Source organism: Salmo salar, chromosome ssa14, assembly GCF_905237065.1.
Source record: "Salmo salar chromosome ssa14, Ssal_v3.1, whole genome shotgun sequence".
Classification (NCBI taxonomy): Eukaryota; Metazoa; Chordata; class Actinopteri; order Salmoniformes; family Salmonidae; genus Salmo; species Salmo salar.
The window spans coordinates 818,432-838,926 of record NC_059455.1 but is presented as its reverse complement, the minus strand read 5'-3'; the positions used below and the strand labels follow the sequence as shown (position 1 = coordinate 838,926).

Genomic DNA, 20,495 nt, shown 5'->3' with positions numbered 1-20,495 from the left:
TTCATATGAAAAGAAGAAGTGACGCAGCCAGTCTTTCCTCAAATCTGTTCTGTGTCAGCTGCAGCTTAACTACATCTTTCCTTGCAGCATTTGACCACGACAATAAGACAAAACTAGAGCCTGCAGGACTTTCTGGAGTGGCGTGTCAAAAAAGCAGAGTACCTCTTTATTACGGACAGACCTCTCCCAATCTTTACAACCATTGAATCTATATGCTTTGACCATGACAGTTTACATTCTAAGGTAACACTAAGTAATTGAGTCTCCTCAACTTGTTCAACAGCCACACCATTCATTATCAGATTCAGCTGAGGTCTAGAACTTAGGGAATGATTTGTACCAAATACAACGCTCTTAGTTTTAGAGATGTTCAGGGCCAGTTCATTACTGGCCACCCATTCCAAAACAGACTGCCACTCTGTGTTAAAGGGTTTCAGTGACATCCTTAGCTGTGGTTGCTGATGCGTATAGGGTTGAATCATCAGCATACATGGACACACAGGTTTTATTTAATGCCAGTGGCAAGTCATTTGTAAAAAAAAATTATAATAATAATAGAGGGCCTAGAGAGCTGACCTGCTGTACACCACACTTTACATGTTTGACAGAGAAGCTTCCAAGAAAACCCTCTGAGTTCTATTAGATAAATAGCCTTGAATCCACGATATGGCAGAGGTTGAAAAGCAATTATACATACATTCTCTCAACAACAGGTTATGGTCAATAATATCAAAGGCTGCACTGAAATCTAACTGTACAGCTCCAACAATCTTCTTATCCGACCACAAGGCGCGACAGAGGGTAGTGCATGCAGCCCAGTACATCACTGGGGCCAAGCTTCCTGCCATCCAGGTCCTATATACCAGGCGGTGTCAGAGGAAGGCCCTAAAAATTGTCAAAGACTCCAGCCACCCTAGTCATAGACTGTTCTCTCTGCTACCGCACAGCAAGCAGAACCGGAATGCCAAGTCTAAGTCCAAACGGCTCTTTATCAGCTTCTACCCCTAAGCCATTAGACTGCTAAACAGTTTATCAAATGGCTGCCTGGACTATTTGCATTGACCCCTGCTACTGGCTGTTTATTATTTATGCATAGTCAAAGGTACACCCTGTATATTGTGTTATCAAATAAACTGAAGTTAAAAAAGTAAATATTTTGTTAACTCTTATTTTTCTTAAAAATGCCTTGTTAGTTAAGGGCATGTAAGGTTGTATTCGGCGCATGTGACAAATACAATTTGATTGGATTTATTAATTTCTTTCAACCAACCATCATTCATTTGTGTCAGTGCAGTACATATTGAGTGCCCTTCTCTATAAGCATGCTGAAAGTCTATTGTTAATTTATTTACTGAGAAGTAGCATTGTATTTGGTCAAATACATTTTTTTCCAACAGTTCACTAAGGGCTGGCAGCACGCTGATAAGTCTGCTGTTAGAAGGCCGCTTTACCACTCTTCGGTAGCTGAATGACTTTGGCATCCCTCCAGTCCTGAGGACAAAGACTTTCCTCTAGGCTCAGATTAAAGATATGACAGTGGCTATAGTGTCAGCTACCATCCTCAATAGCTTTCCATCAAAGCTGTTAGTGCCAGGAGGTTTGTCATTAATGATCGATGACAATTTTTACACCTCTCTCAGACTAACTTTATAAAATTCAAACTTGCAATGCTTTTCTTCTCTTGTTAGTTTTTTTGTACATGAGTAGGATGGCTCAATGTTTGTTGTTGGCATTTCCTGCCTAAGTTTGCCCACTTTTCCAATGAAGTGATCATTCAAATAATTTGCAACATCAAATGGTTTTGTGATGAATAAGCCATCTTGAGTCGATGAAATTCAATTCGTCTTTCTGGCCATAATTTCATTTAAAAGTACTCCAACATTTTTTTCCATCATTCTTTATATCATTGAGCTTGGCATCATAATATAGTTTCTTCTTTTTGTCGAGTTTAGTCACATAATTTCTCAATTTGCAGTAAGTAAGCCATTCAGATGTTATTAGCCACAAATTTTGCCTCATCTCATTCAACCATACAGTTTATAAATGCCTCAATCTATGGAGCCTTAACAGTTCTAACAGTCAGTTTCTTAACCTGTTGGGGCTAGGGGCCAGTATTTGCACGGCCGGATAAAAAACGTACCCGATTTAAACTGGTAACTACTCTTGCCCAGAAAAGAGAATATGCATATAATTATTGGCTTTGGATAGAAAACATCCTAAAGTTTCTAAAACTGTTTGAATGGTGTCTGTGAGTATAACAGAACTCATTTGGCAGGCCAAAACCTGAGAAGATTCCATACAGGAAGTGCCCTGTCTGACAATTTGTTGTCCTTCTGTTGCATCTCTATCGAAAATACAGCATCTGTGCTGTAACGTGACATTTTCTAAGGCTTCCATTGGCTCTCTAAAGCCGCCAGAAAGTGGAATGGCGTGTCTGCTGTATCTGGGCGAAGAACAGCAGGAGAGTTTGAGTGGTCAGCCTGGGGACAGTGAGATGCGCATTCATTTTTTTCAGCCTTTGAATGAATACAACGTTGCCCGGGTTGGAATGTTATCTCTATTTTACGAGAAAAATAGCATAATAATGTATTTTAAACAGCGTTTGACATGCTTCTAAGTACGGTAATGTAATATTTTTAAATTGTTTTTCACAAAATGCGCTCGCGCGTCACCCTTCGGATAGTGACCTGAACGCACGAACATAACGTAGCTATTTGAATATAACTATGGATTATTTGGAACCAAAACAACATTTGTTGTTGAAGTAGAAGTCCTGGGAGTGCATTCTGATGAAGAACAGCAAAGGTAATCCAATTTTTCTAACAGTAATTCTGAGTTTTGTGAGCCCCAAACTTGGTGGGTGTCAAATTAGCTAGCCGTGATGGCCGGGCTATCTACTCAGAATATTGCAAAATGTGCTTTCGCCGAAAAGCTATTTTAAAATCTGACACCGCGATTGCATAAAGGAGTTCTGTATCTATAATTCTTAAAATAATTGTTATGTTTTTTTTGTGAACGTTTATCATGAGTAATTTAGTAAATTCACCGGAAGTTTTCGGTGGGTATGCTAGTTCTGAACATCACATGCTAATGTAAAAAGCTGTTTTTTGATATAAATATGAACTTGATTGAACAAAACATGCATGTATTGTATAACATAATGTCCTAGGAGTGTCATCTGATAAAGATCATCAAAGGTTAGTGCTGCATTTAGCTGTGGTTTTGGTTTTTGTGACATATATGCTTGCTTTGAAAATGGCTGTGTGATTATTTTTGGCTGTGTGATTATAATCTAATGTTTTGCATTCGCTGTAAAGCCTTTTGGAAATCGGACAATGTGGTTAGATTAACCTCTCTAGGGTAGGGGGCAGTATTTGCACGGCCGGATAAAAAAACATACCCGATTTAATCTGGTTATTACTACTGCCCAGAAACTAGAATATGCATATAATTGTTTGATTTGGATAGAAAACACCCTAACGTTTCTAAAACTGTTTGAATGGTGTCTGTGAGTATAACAGAACTCATATGGCAGGCAAAAACCTGAGAAGATTCTGTACAGGAAGTGCCCTCTCTGACCATTTCTTGGCCTTCAACACTCTCTTTATTGAAAACAAAGGATCTCTGCTGTAACGTGACACTTTCTGAGGCTCCCATAGGCTCCCAGAAGGCGCCAGAACGTTGAATGATGACTTTGCAGGCCATGGCTGAAAAACAGTAGCGCATTTGGTAAGTGGTCGATCTGAGAACAATGAGACGGGGCGCACATGCACGTGAAGAGTCCATTTTAGATTTTGAGTCTTTGAATGGAAAGGACGTTTCCCGGTCGGAATATTATCGCTTTTTTACGAGAAAAATCGCATAAAAATTGATTTTAAACAGCATTTGACATGCTTCGAAGCACGGTAATTGAATATTTACAATTTTTTTGTCACGATACGCTTCCGCGCGTCAACGTTCGGATAGTGTCTTGAACGCAAGAACAAAACAGAGGATATTTGAACATAACTATGGATTATTTTGAACCAAAACAACATTTGTGGATGAAGTAGAAGTCCTGGGAGTGCATTCTGACGAAGAACAGCAAAGGTAATCCAATTTTTCTTATAGTAAATCTGAGTTTGGTGAGTGCCAAACTTGGTGGGTGTCAAAATAGCTAGCCCGTGATGGCGAGCTATCTACTCAGAATATTGCAAAATGTGCTTTTGCCGAAAAGCTATTTTAAAATCGGACACCGCGATTGCATAAAGGAGGTCTGTATCTATAATTCTTAAAATAATTGTTATGTTTTTTGTGAACGTTTATCGTGAGTAATTTAGTAAATTCACCGGAGGTTTGTATGCTAGTTCTGAACGTCACATGCTAATGTAAAAAGCTGTTTTTTGATATAAATATGAACTTGATTGAACAAAACATGCATGTATTGTATAACATAATGTCCTAGGAGTGTCATCTGATGAAGATCATCAAAGGTTAGTGCTGCATTTAGCTGTGGTTTTGGTTTTTGTGACATTATATGCTAGCTTGAAAAATGGGTGTGATTATTTCTGGCTGGGTACTCTGCTGACATAATCTAATGTTTTGCTTTCGTTGTAAAGCCTTTTTGAAATCGGACAGTGTGGTTAGATTGACGAGAGTCTTGTCTTTAAAATGGTGTAAAATAGTCATATGTTTGAGAAATTGAAGTAATAGCATTTCTAAGGTATTTGAATATCGCGCCACGGGATTCCACTGGCTGTTCAGTAGGTGGGACGATTTCGTCCCACATACCCTAGAAAGGTTAAGCAGACCGTGTTTGTCTATTTGTCTTACCGTGGACTGATCAAGGTTTTTAGAGATACTTTTGTAACCTTTTCCAGCTTTACGCAAGTAAACAATTCTTCATCTTAGGTCTTCTGAGATCTCTTTTGTTCGAGGCATGGTTCACGTCAGGCAATGACGAAGAACAGATAAAATGCGATGTCCCTCAGGGCAGTTCTCTTGGGCCTTTACTCATCTCTATTTTTACAAATGATTTGCCACTGGTCTTACACAAAGCTAGAATGACTATGTATGCAGATGATTCCACACATGTCAGTGCCCAAAGCCAGAGAGCTCACTGAATTTAAAATAAGGATTTAGAGTTTCAGAATGGGTGATTAATAACAAACTGGCCTTAAATACATCTAAAACGAGAAGCATTGTCCTTGTTTCAAAATATTCTAAGACCTAAACCTCAACTGGAGTTGTACATAAAGGGTGTGAGCATTTAGCAAGTGGAGGAAGCTAAACTCCTAGGTACAGTATAACATTGGATTGTCAATTATCATGGTCAAGTCATATTGACAAAGTTGTTGTGAAGATGGGAAGGGGTGTCTGTAGTAAAAATATGTTCTGCATTTTTTGACACACAAAACAAACTGTACTAGTTGAGGCTCTGGTCCCATCTTGATTACTGACCGGTAATATGGTCTAGTACAGCACAGAAAGACCAAGCAAAACTACAGCTGGCTCAAAACAGAGAAGCATGCCTTGCCCTTTAATGCACATACAGAAATAACAAACATGCACACCAGACTTTCATGGTTGAAGGTTGAAGATTAACTACTTCTCTTCTAGTTTTTATTACAAAATTCAGAAGATTCCGTATTGTCTGCATAATCAATTAATATTCAGCTCAGACTCCCATACACACCCCCACATTACATGCCACCAGGTGTCTTTTCACAGTCCCCAAGTCCAAAACGAACTCACGGCAACGCAGAGTTAAATACAGAGCCATGATCACCATCTGTTAATTAAAATCCCTTTAAAAAAATCTCACCAGGTTCTTCAGAAGTGCGGACAGCTCCTTGACGAGACTGGAGAACTTGACAAAGGCAGTTCCCAGATCGGGGTTGTCCCTGCTGATGAAGTTGCTACCAAACTTGTCCAGTGCCTGGCCATAATTCCCTTCATTCTGGACGTGATCTGCAAGCAGAGGAGGTGACACGACACATGATAAAACAACATGTTCACTCAAAACCAGGGATTCATTAATAACGTTTGGGTGCTGGAGCTAAGTATGCTGTCCCTTTCATATTCAACAGATCAAAATATTTTCTTCACATATAACTGGTACCCTAAGTCTATGAAATGTATATAGATATTAGGGATATTATATCGTTCTTTATTTGCGGTGGCATTTGGGAATGGCATTTTGGAAAATCACCTAATATTAAGCTGCCATATTAGGTGATTTTCCAAAATGCCATTTCTTTATTTCGCTCTCTCGGAGGACCTGAGCCCTTGGACCATGCCTCAGGACTCCCCAGTCCACCTGGCCGTGCTGTTGCTCCAATTTCAACTGTTTTGCCTGCGGCTATGGAACCCTGACCTGTTCACTGTGATTACTATTATTTGACCATGCTGGTCATTTATGAACATTTGAACATCTTGGCCATGTTCTGTTATAATCTCCACCCAGCACAGCCAGAAGAGGACTGTCCACCCCTCATAGCCTGGTCCCTCTCTAGGTATCTTCCTAGGTTTTGGCCTTTCTAGGGAGTTTTTCCTAGCCACCGTGCTTCTACACCTGCATTGCTTGCTGTTTGGGATTTTAGGCTGGGTTTCTGTACAGCACTTTGATATACCAGCCGATGTAAGAAGGGCTTTATAAATACCTTTGATTGATGACTTTCGAGTTTTTACATTATGATAACATTGCGCCAAAAGTAGGAGTAGTAACATCAATTTAGTTAATTGAGGATTTTCTTAAATGGAGGCCACAGATGCTCAAATCTAAGGTCATTAACCCTTGAATAATATTTTACTAAAGTGATGATTAATCATTTCACTCACAATGTAATTTCCCTTCATATTAGTTGAGTAACACCAATCAAACTTTGTATCAAGACGCACCAAATTATTAATGAAATCCTCAAATGTATGACATACTAAAGGGGTGGGATTAGCCAATACTTTGCTTTAATATAGACCCTCCCCCGATAACAGTTTGCCACTGGGGGGAATGCTCAAGGTCCTTGTATATCTTTGTAATGAGTGATTTTGAAGTCGGAAACATCAATGACATTAAATATAGGGACCCATTATATTTGTTTTAAAAGGTTGCCATTTTAACAGCCGACTTTGTTTTTAGTGATCAATATAACATTCAAAAGAAAATATATCTCAAAACCCAAAAGTACAGTGCCTTCAGAAAGTATTCGCACCTCTTTACTTTTTCCACATTTTGTTTTGTTTCAGCCTGAATTTAGAATGGATTAAACTGAGATAATGTCAAAGTGGAATTATGTTTTTAGAAATGTTTACAAATTAATAAAAAATAAAAAGCTGAAAAGTCTTGAGTCAATAAGTATTCAACCCCTTTATCGCAAGCCTAAATAAGTTAAGGAGTAAAAGGCTGCTTAACAAGTCACATAATAAGTTCTGAACCTTTACTCAGTACCTTGTCGAAGCAGTTTTGGAAGCGATTATAGCCTGGAGTCTTCTTGGGTATGACGCTACAAGCTTGGCACACCTTCATTTGGGGAGTTTCTCCCATTCTTCTCTGCAGATCCTCTCAAGCTCTGTCAGGTTGGATGGGTAGCATTGCTACACAGCTATTTTCAGGTCTCTCCAGAGATGTTTGATCGGGTTCAAGTCCGGACTCTGGCTGGGCCACTCAAATACATTCAGAGAGTCCCATTCAGAGAGTCCTAAAGCCACTCCTGCATTGTCTTGGTTATGTTCTTAGGGTCGTTGTCCTGTTGGAAGATGAACCTTTGCCACAGTCTGAGGTTCTGAGTGCTCTGGAGCAGGTTTTCACCAAGGATCTCTCTGTACTTTGATCCGTTTATCTTTCCCTCGATCCTGACTAGTCTCCCAGTCCCTGCAGCTGAAAAACATTCACACAACATAATGCTGCCACTGTGCTTCACCGTAGGGATGGTGCCAGATTTCCTCCAGACGTGACGCTTGGCATTCGGGCCAAAGAGTTCCATCTTGGTTTCATCAGACCAGAGAATCTTGTTTTCCGTGGTCTAAGAGTACTTTAGGTGCCTTTTGGCAAACTCCAAGCGAGCTGTCATGTGCCTTTTACTGAGGCGTGGCATCCGTCTGGCCACTCTACCATAAAGGCCTGATTGGTGGAGTGCTGCAGAGATGGGAGAACCTTCCAGAAGGATAACCATCTCCACAGGGGAACTCTGAAGCTCTGTCAGAGTGGGCATCGGGTTCTTGGTCACTTTCCTGATCAAGGCCCTTCTCCCCCATTTTTTCCCAATTTGTAGGAAAGACTCTAGGAAGTGTCTTGGTGGATCCAAACTTATTCCATTTAAGATTGATGGAGGCCACCATGTTCTTGGAGACCTTCAATGCTGCAGACATTTTTTGGTATCCTTCCCCAGATCTATGCCTCGACACAATCCTGTCACGGAGCTCTAAGGACAATTATTTTGACCTTATATAGACAGGTGTGTACCTTTCCAAATAATGTCCAATCAATTGAATTTACCACAGGTTGACGCCAATCAAGTTTTAGGGGATATAAACAAACATGGGCTAATAAGGCATGTGGGCAGCAGTAGACAGCTGGGGGGGTGGATAGAATTGAACAGGCTAAAGGAAGATTCAGCATACAGGTCGAATTTGAGAGAAATACGTTTTTTTGTGCGAATGGAACATTTCTGGGATCTTTTATTTCAGTTCATGAAACATGGGACCAACACTTCACATGTTGCGTTTATATTTTTGTTTAGTATAAATGTACTGAGTCAGAGTAAACGTCGCTAGCTAATACAGCCAGATACCAGTGGTAGTGTAGGCCGAGATCAGCATGTTTTTTGTGCAACGATATGTTCTAATTCAAAGAGGAATAGGCAAAGCATGATGATATGTAAATAAAGAGAAACATAACATCTTATTAGGGTCGCCTGGGACACACTGACCAACACTTTGGTACCTACCCTGTCACAATAATGCCTCCCTGGCTTATTCATTCATTAACATGTCAAACCACACTGCATTGAAAGTGCCCATTCTATTCCAACTACAGAATTAGAATAATCATTTTATTTCAAATTCCAACAGTGGCTGCATCTAAATGGCAAGTCAAAACGCAATATTTGGATAAATTAAAATAACAGTTAGAATGTTTGCCCATATCGTTCAGCCCTACCATTTAGCAGTCAATGGGGTTACAGGCCTAACGTGTATTACGAACACAAACACCCCTATATCCTATCAATGGCGCAGCCACATGAATCCTAGGTGGCCTACACCGAACGTTCAATACATTTTTTTCTTGAATAGAAAAGTAATGTCCTAATATGGAACCTACCACAGAAGCCTTCTCCGCAGAGACCATTGGATTTCACCTGATTCACATTCAAGTAGCAGTAGCTAACCATTGCTAGGCAGCATTGAAAATGCAGTGTTTCCCCCATATAGATTTTTGTCTTGGAGGATTATTGATCCCTTGGGAGGTCACCAACCTACTACAGGTCAATAAGGGACTTAAGGCTCAAGCTAAGTTTAAATCTGAACTGCAGCAGTTAGCTCTAATGAACCACAGCCCCTGCTGACTTCTTCAAGACCCAACCAAGTGTCCTTCTATTGTAAATCTAGTGATAAGGAATATTTTGTATTGTTTCACAACAAATAATTGTATGAAATTGGCAAAAAGGCCATTCCAGCATGTAGCTCTGACTTGTTTAAGCCATCACAGATATTGAGTTAAGTTGAGAAAGGGCAAGGGCATTGGACATAAGGGCATTGTGCATGTCCTGACCTTTGTGGTTGAATATCCCTCCAGGGTTGACACATGGGCTAATAAGGGGGCAGCAGTAGACAGCTGGGGGGTTGGATAGAATGGAACCGGCTTTAGGAAGATTGAGCATACAGCTACAGGTTGAAGCTGTAATAACCTAGTAATATAGTCATTAGGTGTAAGCAGTAAAAACAAAGCGGTTGCCGGAATAACATATTGTTGTCCCACCCAATCAAATATTAAAAAAATAATGTCCCTGACACACATTCCATAGTTGACAGACATTCTATGGTGAAGTCGTTGTGAAAGCCTTGCATCGATTTATATTGGAGGGACACAGGATGACAAAGTATCGTCACTTATATGTGAATTAAAGTTCAGAGCAGTCTGACCTCGCATCGAATGCCTTTCAGTCCCATTTCCCCAGAGAATATTGCTCATGCCTCGTGTGACCATTAAAGACACCAATATAAATTGTGGGGAAAAACTATGAGGTGTTGGTAGCTGGGACTGTCATTCAGACGTGTATGTTTTAAAATTCAGCTTTTGATATTTGAACTCCCTCCACTGTGACGGTACACTAGCTTGTAACACACAAACTTGAAATTGTGTTTGCTGCCACATGGTGTGCCATGGGTCTCCTTCACTGAGGTAAAACAGGAAAACTACCTTTTGAATGGTCAGAACTATACACCCACTGTATGTGGTCCATACAGGAAGAAAACCAATAACACATATATATGTGATGAATCACATATTTCATGCACTGAGCTAGATATTTGGGCTTTAAAAAAAAATTGGGAGGCGCAAAACCAGAACAGTTGAGAGGATGAGGCCTTTCGGAGACGTGTAGGAGGATGGACTGAGTAAGAGGACGAGACTACCTTGACCAGAGTTGTAGATGGCTTTCACAGACTTCTTAACCTTCTGTAAGGCAGTCCGGTCTTGATCCAAAGCCTGTAGACGGGGAGATAAAAGAGAAAAGGGACATGAGATCAGACACATTTGAAAGTCTTCAAGATACAGTGCATCCTTGTATTAGAGGAACATGTGTTAAATTATATTTTAAACATAATCATCGATGACTGTAGAAGTTGAGGGGATCAACATTTTTCAGAGAGGACCCTTACAGACCTAAGCAGAAAATAGTTATATTTTGTAGTTTATTTGACTTTTGAAATGCTCAAGGAGTTTGAATATAGTTTATATAGAGTTTCAACTAAAAGGCAACTCATGTGTTTTCTTTGATATTCAAATACAGGTCTCAGAAAACTTTATTTAAATACCTTCAAATATTATTTGGTTATCTGAAAACAAAAAACATTTCTTTGACGGCTGCCAAATACTTGATTGAATTTTTTCATTTCACCTTAATTTAACCAGGTAGGCTAGTGTGGGCAGGTGCGGGCAGCGATCCGTTGAAGAGCATGCATTTAGTTTTACTAGCATTTAAGAGCAGTTGGAGGCCACGGAAGGAGTGTTGTATGGCATTGAAGCTCGTCTGGAGGTTAGTTAACAGTGTCCAAAGAAGGGCAAGAGGTATACAGAATGGTGTCGTCTGCGTAGAGGTGGATCAAAGAATCTCCAGCAGCACGAGCAAAATCATTGATGTATACAGAGAAAAGAGTCGGCCCGAGAACTGAACCCTGTGGCACCCCCATAGGGACTGCCAGAGGTCCGGACAACAGGCCCTCCGATTTGAAACACTGAACTATCTGAGAAGTAGTTGGTGAGTCAGGCGAGGCAATCATTTGAGAAACCAAGGCTGTTGAGTCTGCCAAAAAGAATGTGGTGATTGACAGAGTCGAAAGCCTTAGCCTGGTCGATGAATACGGCTGCACAGTAATGCCTCTTATCAATAGCGATTATGATATCATTTAGGACCTTGAGCATGGCTGAGGTGTACCCATGACCAGCTCTGAAACCAGATTGCATAGCGGAGAAGGTACGGTGGGATTCGAAATGATCGGTAATCTGTTTGTTAACTTCGCTTCGAAGACCTTAGAAAGGCAGGGAATAATAGATATACAGTGGGGGAAAAAAGTATTTGATCCCCTGCTGATTTTGTACGTTTGCTTACAAATTGGTGCATTCACCTTATGATATCCATTGGAACCACTTTACAATAGTACATCAATATCTTTTTTGAGGGGCCAGGGGGGTTACAAGGATTACTTTATCCTTTCCCAGGTATTCCTTAGAGAGGTGGGGTTTCAGGTGTCTCCGGAAGGTGGTGATTGACTTCGCTGTCCTGGCATCGTGAGGAGCTTGTTCCACCATTGGGGTGCCAGAGCAGCGAACAGTTTTGACTGGGCTGAGCGGGAACTGTGCTTCCGCAGAGGTGCAGTGCCCTTGTTTGGGTGTAGGGACTGATCAGAGCCTGAAGGTACGGAGGTCAAGTTCCCCTCACAGCTCCGTAGGCAAGCACCATGGTCTTGTAGCAGATGCGAGCTTCAACTGGAAGCCAGTGGAGTGTGCGGAGGAGCGAGGTGACAAGGGAGTGCGCATAACTGCAGCTTGTTACCTGTATAAAAGACCTGTCCACAGAAGCAATCAATCAGATTCCAAACTCTCCACCATGGCCAAGACCAAAGAGCTCTCCAAGGAAGTCAGGGACAAGATTGTAGACCTACACAAGGCTGGAATGGGCTACACGACCATCGCCAAGCAGCTTGGTGAGAAGGTGACAACATTTGGTGCGATTATTCGCAAATGGAAGAAACACAAAAGAACTGTCAATATCCCTCGGCCTGGAGCTCCATGCAAGATCTCACCTCGTGGAGTTGCAATGATCATGAGAACGGTGAGGAATCAGCCCAGAACTACACGGGAGGATCTTGTCAATGATCTCAAGGCAGCTGGGACCATAGTCACCAACAAAACAATTGGTAACACACTACACCGTGAAGGACTGAAATCCTGCAGCGCCCGCAAGGTCCCCTGCTCAATAATACATATACATGCCTGTCTGAAGTTTGCCAATGAACATCTGAATGATTTAGAGGACAACTGGTGAAAGTGTTGTGGTCAGATGAGACCAAAATGAAGCTCTTTGGCATCAACTCAACTCGCCGTGTTTGGAGGAGGAGGAATGCTGCCTATGACCCCAAGAACACCATCCCCACCGTCAAACATGGTGGTGGAAACATTATGCTTTGGGGGTGTTTTTCTGCTAAGGGGATAGGACAACTTCACTGCATCATTTGACGGGGCCATGTACTGTCAAATCTTGGGTGAGAACCTCCTTCCCTCAGCCAGGGCATTGAAAATGGGTTGTGGATGGGTATTCCAGCATGACAATGACCCAAACCACACGGCCAAGGCAACAAAGGAGTGGCTCAAGAAGAAGCACATTAAGGTCCTGGAGTGGCCTAGCCAGTCTTCAGACCTTAATCCCATAGAAAATCTGTGGAGGGAACTGAAGGTTCGAGTTGCCAAACGTCAGCCTCGAAACCTTAATGACTTGGAGAAGATCTGCAAAGAGGAGTGGGACAAAATCCCTCCTGAGATGTGTGCAAACCTGGTAGCCAACTACAAGAAACGTCTGACTTATGTGATTGCCAACAAGGGTTTTGCCACCAAGTACTAAGTCATGTTTTGCAGAGGGGTCAAATACTTATTTAAAATGCCCTAACCCTCATTAAAATGCAAATCAATATATAACATTTTTGACATGCGTTTTTCAGGATTCTTTTGTTATTCTGTCTCTCACTGTTCATATAAACCTACCATTAAAATTATAGACTGATCATTTCTTTGTAAGTGGGCAAATGTACAAAATCAGCAGGGGATCAAATACTTTTTTCCCCCACTGTAGGTCTGTAACAGTTTGGGTCTAGAGTGTCTCCCCCTTTGAAGAGGGGGAAGACAGCGGCAGCATTCCAATCTATGGGAATCTCAGACGATACGAAAGAGAGGTTGAACATGCTAGTAATAGGGGTTGCAACAATTTTGGCAGATCATTTTAGAAAGAGACAGTCCAGATTGTCTAGCCCGGCTGATTTGTAGGGGTCCAGATTTTGCAGCTCTTTCAGAACATCAGCTATCTGAATTTGGGTGAAGGAGAAGTGGGGGAGGCTTGGGCAAGTTGCTGTGGGGGGTGGAGGGCTGTTGATTGGGGTAGGGGTAGCCAGTTGGAAAGCATGGCCAGCCGTAGAAAAATGCTTATTGAAAATCTCAATTATAGTGAATTTATCAGTGGTGACAGTGTTTCCTAGCCTCGGTGCAGTGGGCAGCTGGGAGGAGGTGCTCTTATTCTCCATTGACTTTACAGTGTCCCAGAACTTTGAGTTTGTGCTACAGGATGCAAATTTCTGCTTGAAAAAGCTAGCCTTAGCTTTCCTAACTGCCTGTGTATATTTGTTCCTAACTTCCCTGAAAAGTTGCATATCACGGGGGCTGTTCGATGCTAATGCAGAACACTATAGGATGTTTTTGTGCTGGTCAAGGGCAGTCAGGTCTGGAGTGAACCAAGTGCTATATCTGTTCCTGGTTCTACATTTTTTGAATGGGGCATGCTTATTTAAGACGGTGAGGATTAGAAAGGCCTGCTCGCTTAAGTGTTTTAGGGAGCGTTTGACAGTGATGAGGGGTGGTCGTTTGACCGCAGACCCATTAGGGATGCAGGCAATGAGGCAGTGATCGCTGAGATCTTGGTTGAAAGCAGCAGAGGTGTATTTGGAGGGCAAGTTGGTTAGTATGATATCTATGAGGGTGCCCGTGTTTACAGATTTGGGGTTGTACCTGGTGGGTTCCTTGATAATTTGTGTGAGATTGAGGGCATCAAGCTTAGATTGTAGGATGGCCAGGGTGTTAACCATGTCCCAGTTTAGGTCACCTAGCAGCACGAGCTCTGAAGATAGATGGGGGGGCAATCACTTCACATCTGGTGTCCAGGGTACAGCTGGGGGCAGAGAGTGGTCTATAGCAAGCGGCAACGGTGAGAGACTTGTTTCTGGAAAGGTGGATTTTTAAAAGTAGAAGCTCGAATTGTTTGGGTACAGACCTCGATAGTATGATAGAACTCTGCAGGCTCTCTCTGCAGTAGATTGCAACACCATCCCCTTCGGCAGTTCTATCTTGTCGGAAAATGTTATAGTTAGGGATGGAAATTTCAGGGTTTTTGGTGGTCTTCCTAAGCCAGGATTCAGACACGGCTAGGACATCCGGGTTGGCAGAGTGTGCTAAAGCAGTGAATAAAACAAACTTAGGGAGGAGGCTTCTAATGTTACCATGCATGAAACCAAGGCTTTTACGGTTACAGAAGTCAACAAATGAGAGCACCTGGGAAGTAGGAGTGGAGCTAGGCACTGCGGGGCCTGGATTAACCTCTACATCACCAGAGGAACAGAGGAGGATTAGGATAAGGGTACGGCTAAAGGCTATCAGGACTGGTCGTCTAGTGCGTTCAGAGCAGAAAGTAAAAGGAGCAGGTTTCTGGGCGCAATAGAATAGATTCAAGGCATAATGTACAGACAGAGGTATGGTAGGATGTAAGTACATTGGAGGTAAACCTAGGCATTGAGTAATGATAAAAGAGATATTGTCTCGAGACGTTTAAACCAGGTGATGTCACCGCATATGTGGGTGGTGGAACTAAATGGTAGGTTAAGGCATATTGAGCAGGGATAGAGGCTCTACAGTGAAATAAGACAATCACAAACCAGGACAGTAATGGACAAGGCATATTGGTATTAGGGAAAGGCATGCGTAGCCAGGTGATCAATAGAGGTCCAGTGAGTGGTTGGGCTGGCTGGAGACACGGCGATTCAGACAGCTAGCAGACCGGGGCTAGCAAGCTAGCAGAAGGGCCTTAGAGGGACGTCTCGACGGAGGAAAATCTGTTTTAGCCTCCGCGTGTGGTGACGTCGATAGACCAGTCGTGATGGATGAGTAGGGTTCCGAGTAGCAGAGGGGTCCAAGTCCAATTGGCAAAATAGGTATAGTGGCCCGAGAAATTGGCCGATGGAGCTATACAGCTAACAGTCCAATATGCTCTAGACAGCTAGCAGGCCGCAGCTAGCGGGTCGCGGCTAGAAGATGGGCATTCAGGGGACGACGCAATGTAGAGGCCAGTTGAGTACCCCCTCGAGCAGATTAGGTCGTAGTCCAGTCGTGAGGAATCGGCGGGGTTCCGTGCCCCGTACCGGCAGTAGAAGGGGTCCGGGTATTGTAGCCCAGGAGTGGCTGATGGGCCTTTTTAGCTAGCCGGGAGAAAGGGCCTAGCATGGGCTAGCTCCAAGCTAATTGGTTCTTGCTCCGGGACTGGCTTTAGCCAGTAGTCACTCGAATAGCAGCTAGCAAGCTGCGATGGTGATGATGATGATGAAGAACCAAAAACTATAACAGTTAGTTGAATTAGTTTAGATATATGACCATAAGCACATGGTTTGGAGAGCTCTCAGATATGAATCTTAATATAGCCTATAGCCTAGAGTTAAATACATGGAGGGACATGAAATCACCTCAACATTAGAGAAAACCACTTTTGCATCTTAAAAATGACTAACAAATCTATTTTCATAATGAGTGACATAAGGTAATACAGTAACAATTGACATCCAGTTTTTAAACATGTGGGGTAACTTAGTGATTCTTAAAAGAGCAACATTGTTGTTACATAGGACTTTAGAAATTGCTATATAATGTTATAATAATGAAGTTATTACATAAGTGGAATAAGGAACAGTCACTATTCCTCGTGTACAGTAGTTAAACTCAGCTCATTGCTATGCAATTAAAATGCAATTAAAGTATTTTGTAACATGCTAATAAAACGTTGCTCCAAAAGCAATTACACTTTTATAACACAGACACAGGAACAGTTTAATATTACTTTTTACTAATACAAGATACTTTATTGCCAAACAACTAAGTTTGGTGGTATGTGTTTACAGTACAGCATGGTATCTCTGAAGTGAGGAATATACACACTGTAACGGTTGTCGTCTGGAATGGAGGACCAAAACGCAGCAGGAATGTGGATGCTCATCTTGATATTTATTTGAAAATAAAGTGAACACCAAAATAACAAAACAACGAAGAACTCACGAACAACAAAACAGTCTTGTCAGGCTCACACATGCAAAACAAAAAACAAACAATCTCCCACAAACACTAAACCAAATACATACCCATAAATAGGACTCCCAATCAGAGGCAACGAGAAAACACCTGCCTCCAATTGAGAGTCCAACCCCAATAAACCAGACATAGAAATACAAAAGACCAGAGACCACATAGAAATACAAACATAGAACATTACCCAAAAACCCGGAAATAATAAATCAAACGCCCTACTAAATAAACCACCACCCCGGCCCACATAAAACAAATACCCTCTACCACGTCCTGACCAAACTACAATAACAAATAGCTCTTATACTGACACACACAGTACCAGTCAAAAGTATGGACACCTACTCATTCAAGGGTTTTTCTTTATATTTTATTACATTTACATTTTAGTCATTTAGCAGACGCTCTTATCCAGAGCAACATACATTTCATTTCATGCATTTTATTTTTGAACTGGCCCCCACGTGGGAATCGAACCCACAACCCTGGCGTTGCACACACCATGCTGGCGTTGCACACACCATGCTGGCGTTGCACACACCATGCTGGCGTTGCACACACCATGCTGGCGTTGCACACACCATGCTGGCGTTGCAAACACCATGCTGGCGTTGCAAACACCATGCTGGCGTTGCAAACACCATGCTCTTGTGAAGACTTCAAAACTATGAAATAACACATATGGAATATTCTAGTAACCAAAAAGTGTTAAACAAATGAAAATATATTTATATTAGCCACCCTTTGCCTTGATGACAGCTTTGTAATCTTGGCATTCTTTCAACCAGCTTCATGAGGAATTCATTTCCAACAGTCTTGAAGGAGTTCCCACATATGCTGAGCACTTCTTGACTGCTTTTCCTTCACTCTGCGGTCCACTTCATCCCAAACCATCTCAATTGGGTTGAGGTCGGGTGATTGTGGAGGCCAGGTCATCTGATGTAGCACTCCATCCCTCTCCTTGGTCAAATATCCCTTACACAGCCTGGAGGTGTGTTGGGTCATTGTCCTGTTGAAAAACAAATGATAGTCCCACTAAGCGCAAACCAGATGGGATGGCGTATCACTGCAGAATGATGTGGTAGCCATGCTGGTTAAGTGTGCCTTGAATTCTAAATAAATCACAAGCAGTGTCACCAGCAAAGCACTCCCACACCATCACACCACCTCCTCCATGCATCACGGTGGGAAACACACATGCAGAGATCATCCGTTCATCTACTCTGTGTCTCACAAAGACATGGCGGTTGGAACCAAAAATCTCAAATTTGGACTCACCAGACCAAAGGACAGATTTCCACCGGTCTAATGTCCATTGCTCGTGTTTCTTGGCCCAAGCAAGTGTCTTCTTATTTGTGTCCTTTAGTAGTGGTTTCTTTGCAGAAATTCAGCCATGAAGGCCTGATTCACACAGTCTCCTCTAAACAGTTGTTGAGATGTGTCTTTTACTTGAACTCTGTAAAGCATTTATTTGGGCTGCAATCTGAGGTGCAGTTAACCCTAATGAACTTATCCTCTGCAGCAGAGGTAACTCTGGGTCTTCCTTTCCTGTGGCGGTCCTCATGACAGTCAGTTTCACCATAGGTCTTGTTGGTTTTTGTGGCTGCAGTTGAATAAACTTTCAAAGTTCTTGAAATGTTCCACATTGACTGACCTTCATGTCTAAAGTAATGATGGATTGTCATTTCTCTTTGCTAATTTGAGCTGTTCTTGCCATAATATGGACTTGGTCTTTTACCTGTATACCACCCCTATGTTGTCACAACACAAATTATTGGCTCAAATGTATTAAGAAGGAAAGAACTTCCAAAAATTAACTTTTAACAAGGCACACCTGGTAATTACTTCATGAAGCTGGTTGAGAGAATGCCAAGATTGTGCAAAGCTGGCATCAAGGCAAAGGGTGGCTACTTTGAAGAATCTCAAATGTATAACATATTTTGATTTGTTTAACACTTTTTTTGTTACTACATGATTCCATGTGTTATTTCATAGTGTTGATGTCTTCACTGTTATTCTTCAATGTAGAAAATAGTAAAAATAAAGAAAAACCTTTTAATGAGTAGCTGTGTCCAAACTTTGGACTGGTACTGAATATGTTTTATTTTCACACCTTTATATGACTCCCCAAATTCATCATCATGGCACAAGGTGGAATTTTTATTCATTTAATCTGAGGTCATGTTTGATTAAATACGCCCTTGGTAGTAGCATATTGAGAGAAAATAACTTGAGAATTCAAATCTTGCAGCATAGAAGTTCTATCTACATGGCACCATTTTCTCCTCAAATCACCGTTGAATGACCTCCAGCTATTCAGTGGGCCACAAGGTCATAGGCTCTCACAAGTAGCCCAGAGTTTCACAAGAGAGAGGCAACACCAAATCAATAGCAGGTTTTTTTGTTGACTGCAGCAAAGGCGAAGGGCTTGAGAGAAGCAAAATACTGTATGCAACACTCCCAACAAAGATACCTCAAAGAGAAGAGGTGCTTGTGAATCCTTGTTGTAAGGCGGTCAAAAAAATAAAACAGCTTGCTGTTACCGTTTTTGAAAACTTAAGAACAACACACTTAATACAAGGTAACTGACATGACGAGATGTAAAGAAAGCATTGACCAACATAAGCCTTGTGTGATAAGGTACACGGTATGGTAAAGACAATCATAAATTGATGGGAACCGAAACCACACTAACACTGCCATTTGACAGAGCAATTCAGGCTTTATAATTGCTGACTCAAGCAGTTCAATGTGTGCTATGGAAAGGGAGGTGGTGCCATTTATACCGAAAGGGGAAAGATCCATTCCTTCCCTACATTAGTGAGGAATCAATTTCACCACAATGCATTTATGGCCATCAATAATATAATAGCAAGAGGATCCAACGTACCAACCCCTCATATTCAAAGCAAAAAGGATAAGACAAAGCAACATCCATTAGCACAAGTAAAGTACAGCACTGGAGAACACCCTTACATAAAGCAAAATAAATTAAATAAAGGAATATTGATTTGGCATGTGCCCAAGCGTGTTAACGCAGATGCAGTATTCATATCAGAGACTGTGTGTGTGTACTGTTGCTCCCATGAGGCCAGTTTCACAGACAGAGGCTTGATGAGGGGTATTCACACATAGTAACCATAGAAACCATCTTCCCAGTCTTTTTTGCTTTTCTTGGACAACAGTCTTCAAACCCAGATGGGATGTAAGGCTGTGAACCAAAGGAAGATGTTGTAGGGCAATTCCACGGACCAAATCTGTACCAATCAGAGATCTCTATGTTTCACAAATGTGGACATCACAGCACAGTACAGTAGAATATAGTTTAGTACAGTGCAGCAGAGTATAGTTCAGTACAGTAAAGAACAGTACAATACAGCAGAATAAAGTATAGTAAATTAAAGTATGGTAGAATACAGTAAATTATACTGTACTCTAGTGTGCTCTACCGTACTAAACTCTACTCCGGTGAAGAGGTGCTTGGAGATGTGGGTATACTTTAACAAACTATAGTTTTGGCAAGTCAGTTAGGACATCTACTTTGTGCATGACACAAGTCATTTTTCCAACAATTGTTTACAGACAGATTATTTCACTTACAATTGACTGTATCACAATTCCAGTGGGTCATAAGTTTACATACACTAAGTTGACTGTGCCTTTCAACAGCTTGGAAAATTCCATACAATAA

The 20,495-nt window shown here is 41.6% G+C and overlaps 1 protein-coding gene across 1 annotated transcript in view; it reads right to left on the bottom strand.

Annotated features, from left to right (window-relative positions):
• The window catches only part of asap1a (ArfGAP with SH3 domain, ankyrin repeat and PH domain 1a), a 190,958-nt gene that overhangs the window by 108,409 nt on the left and 62,054 nt on the right, over positions 1 to 20,495 (bottom strand). The window contains 2 exon segments of the mRNA XM_045693788.1: positions 5,804 to 5,949; positions 10,612 to 10,684. Coding sequence (XP_045549744.1) covers positions 5,804 to 5,949; positions 10,612 to 10,684 — 219 coding nt within the window.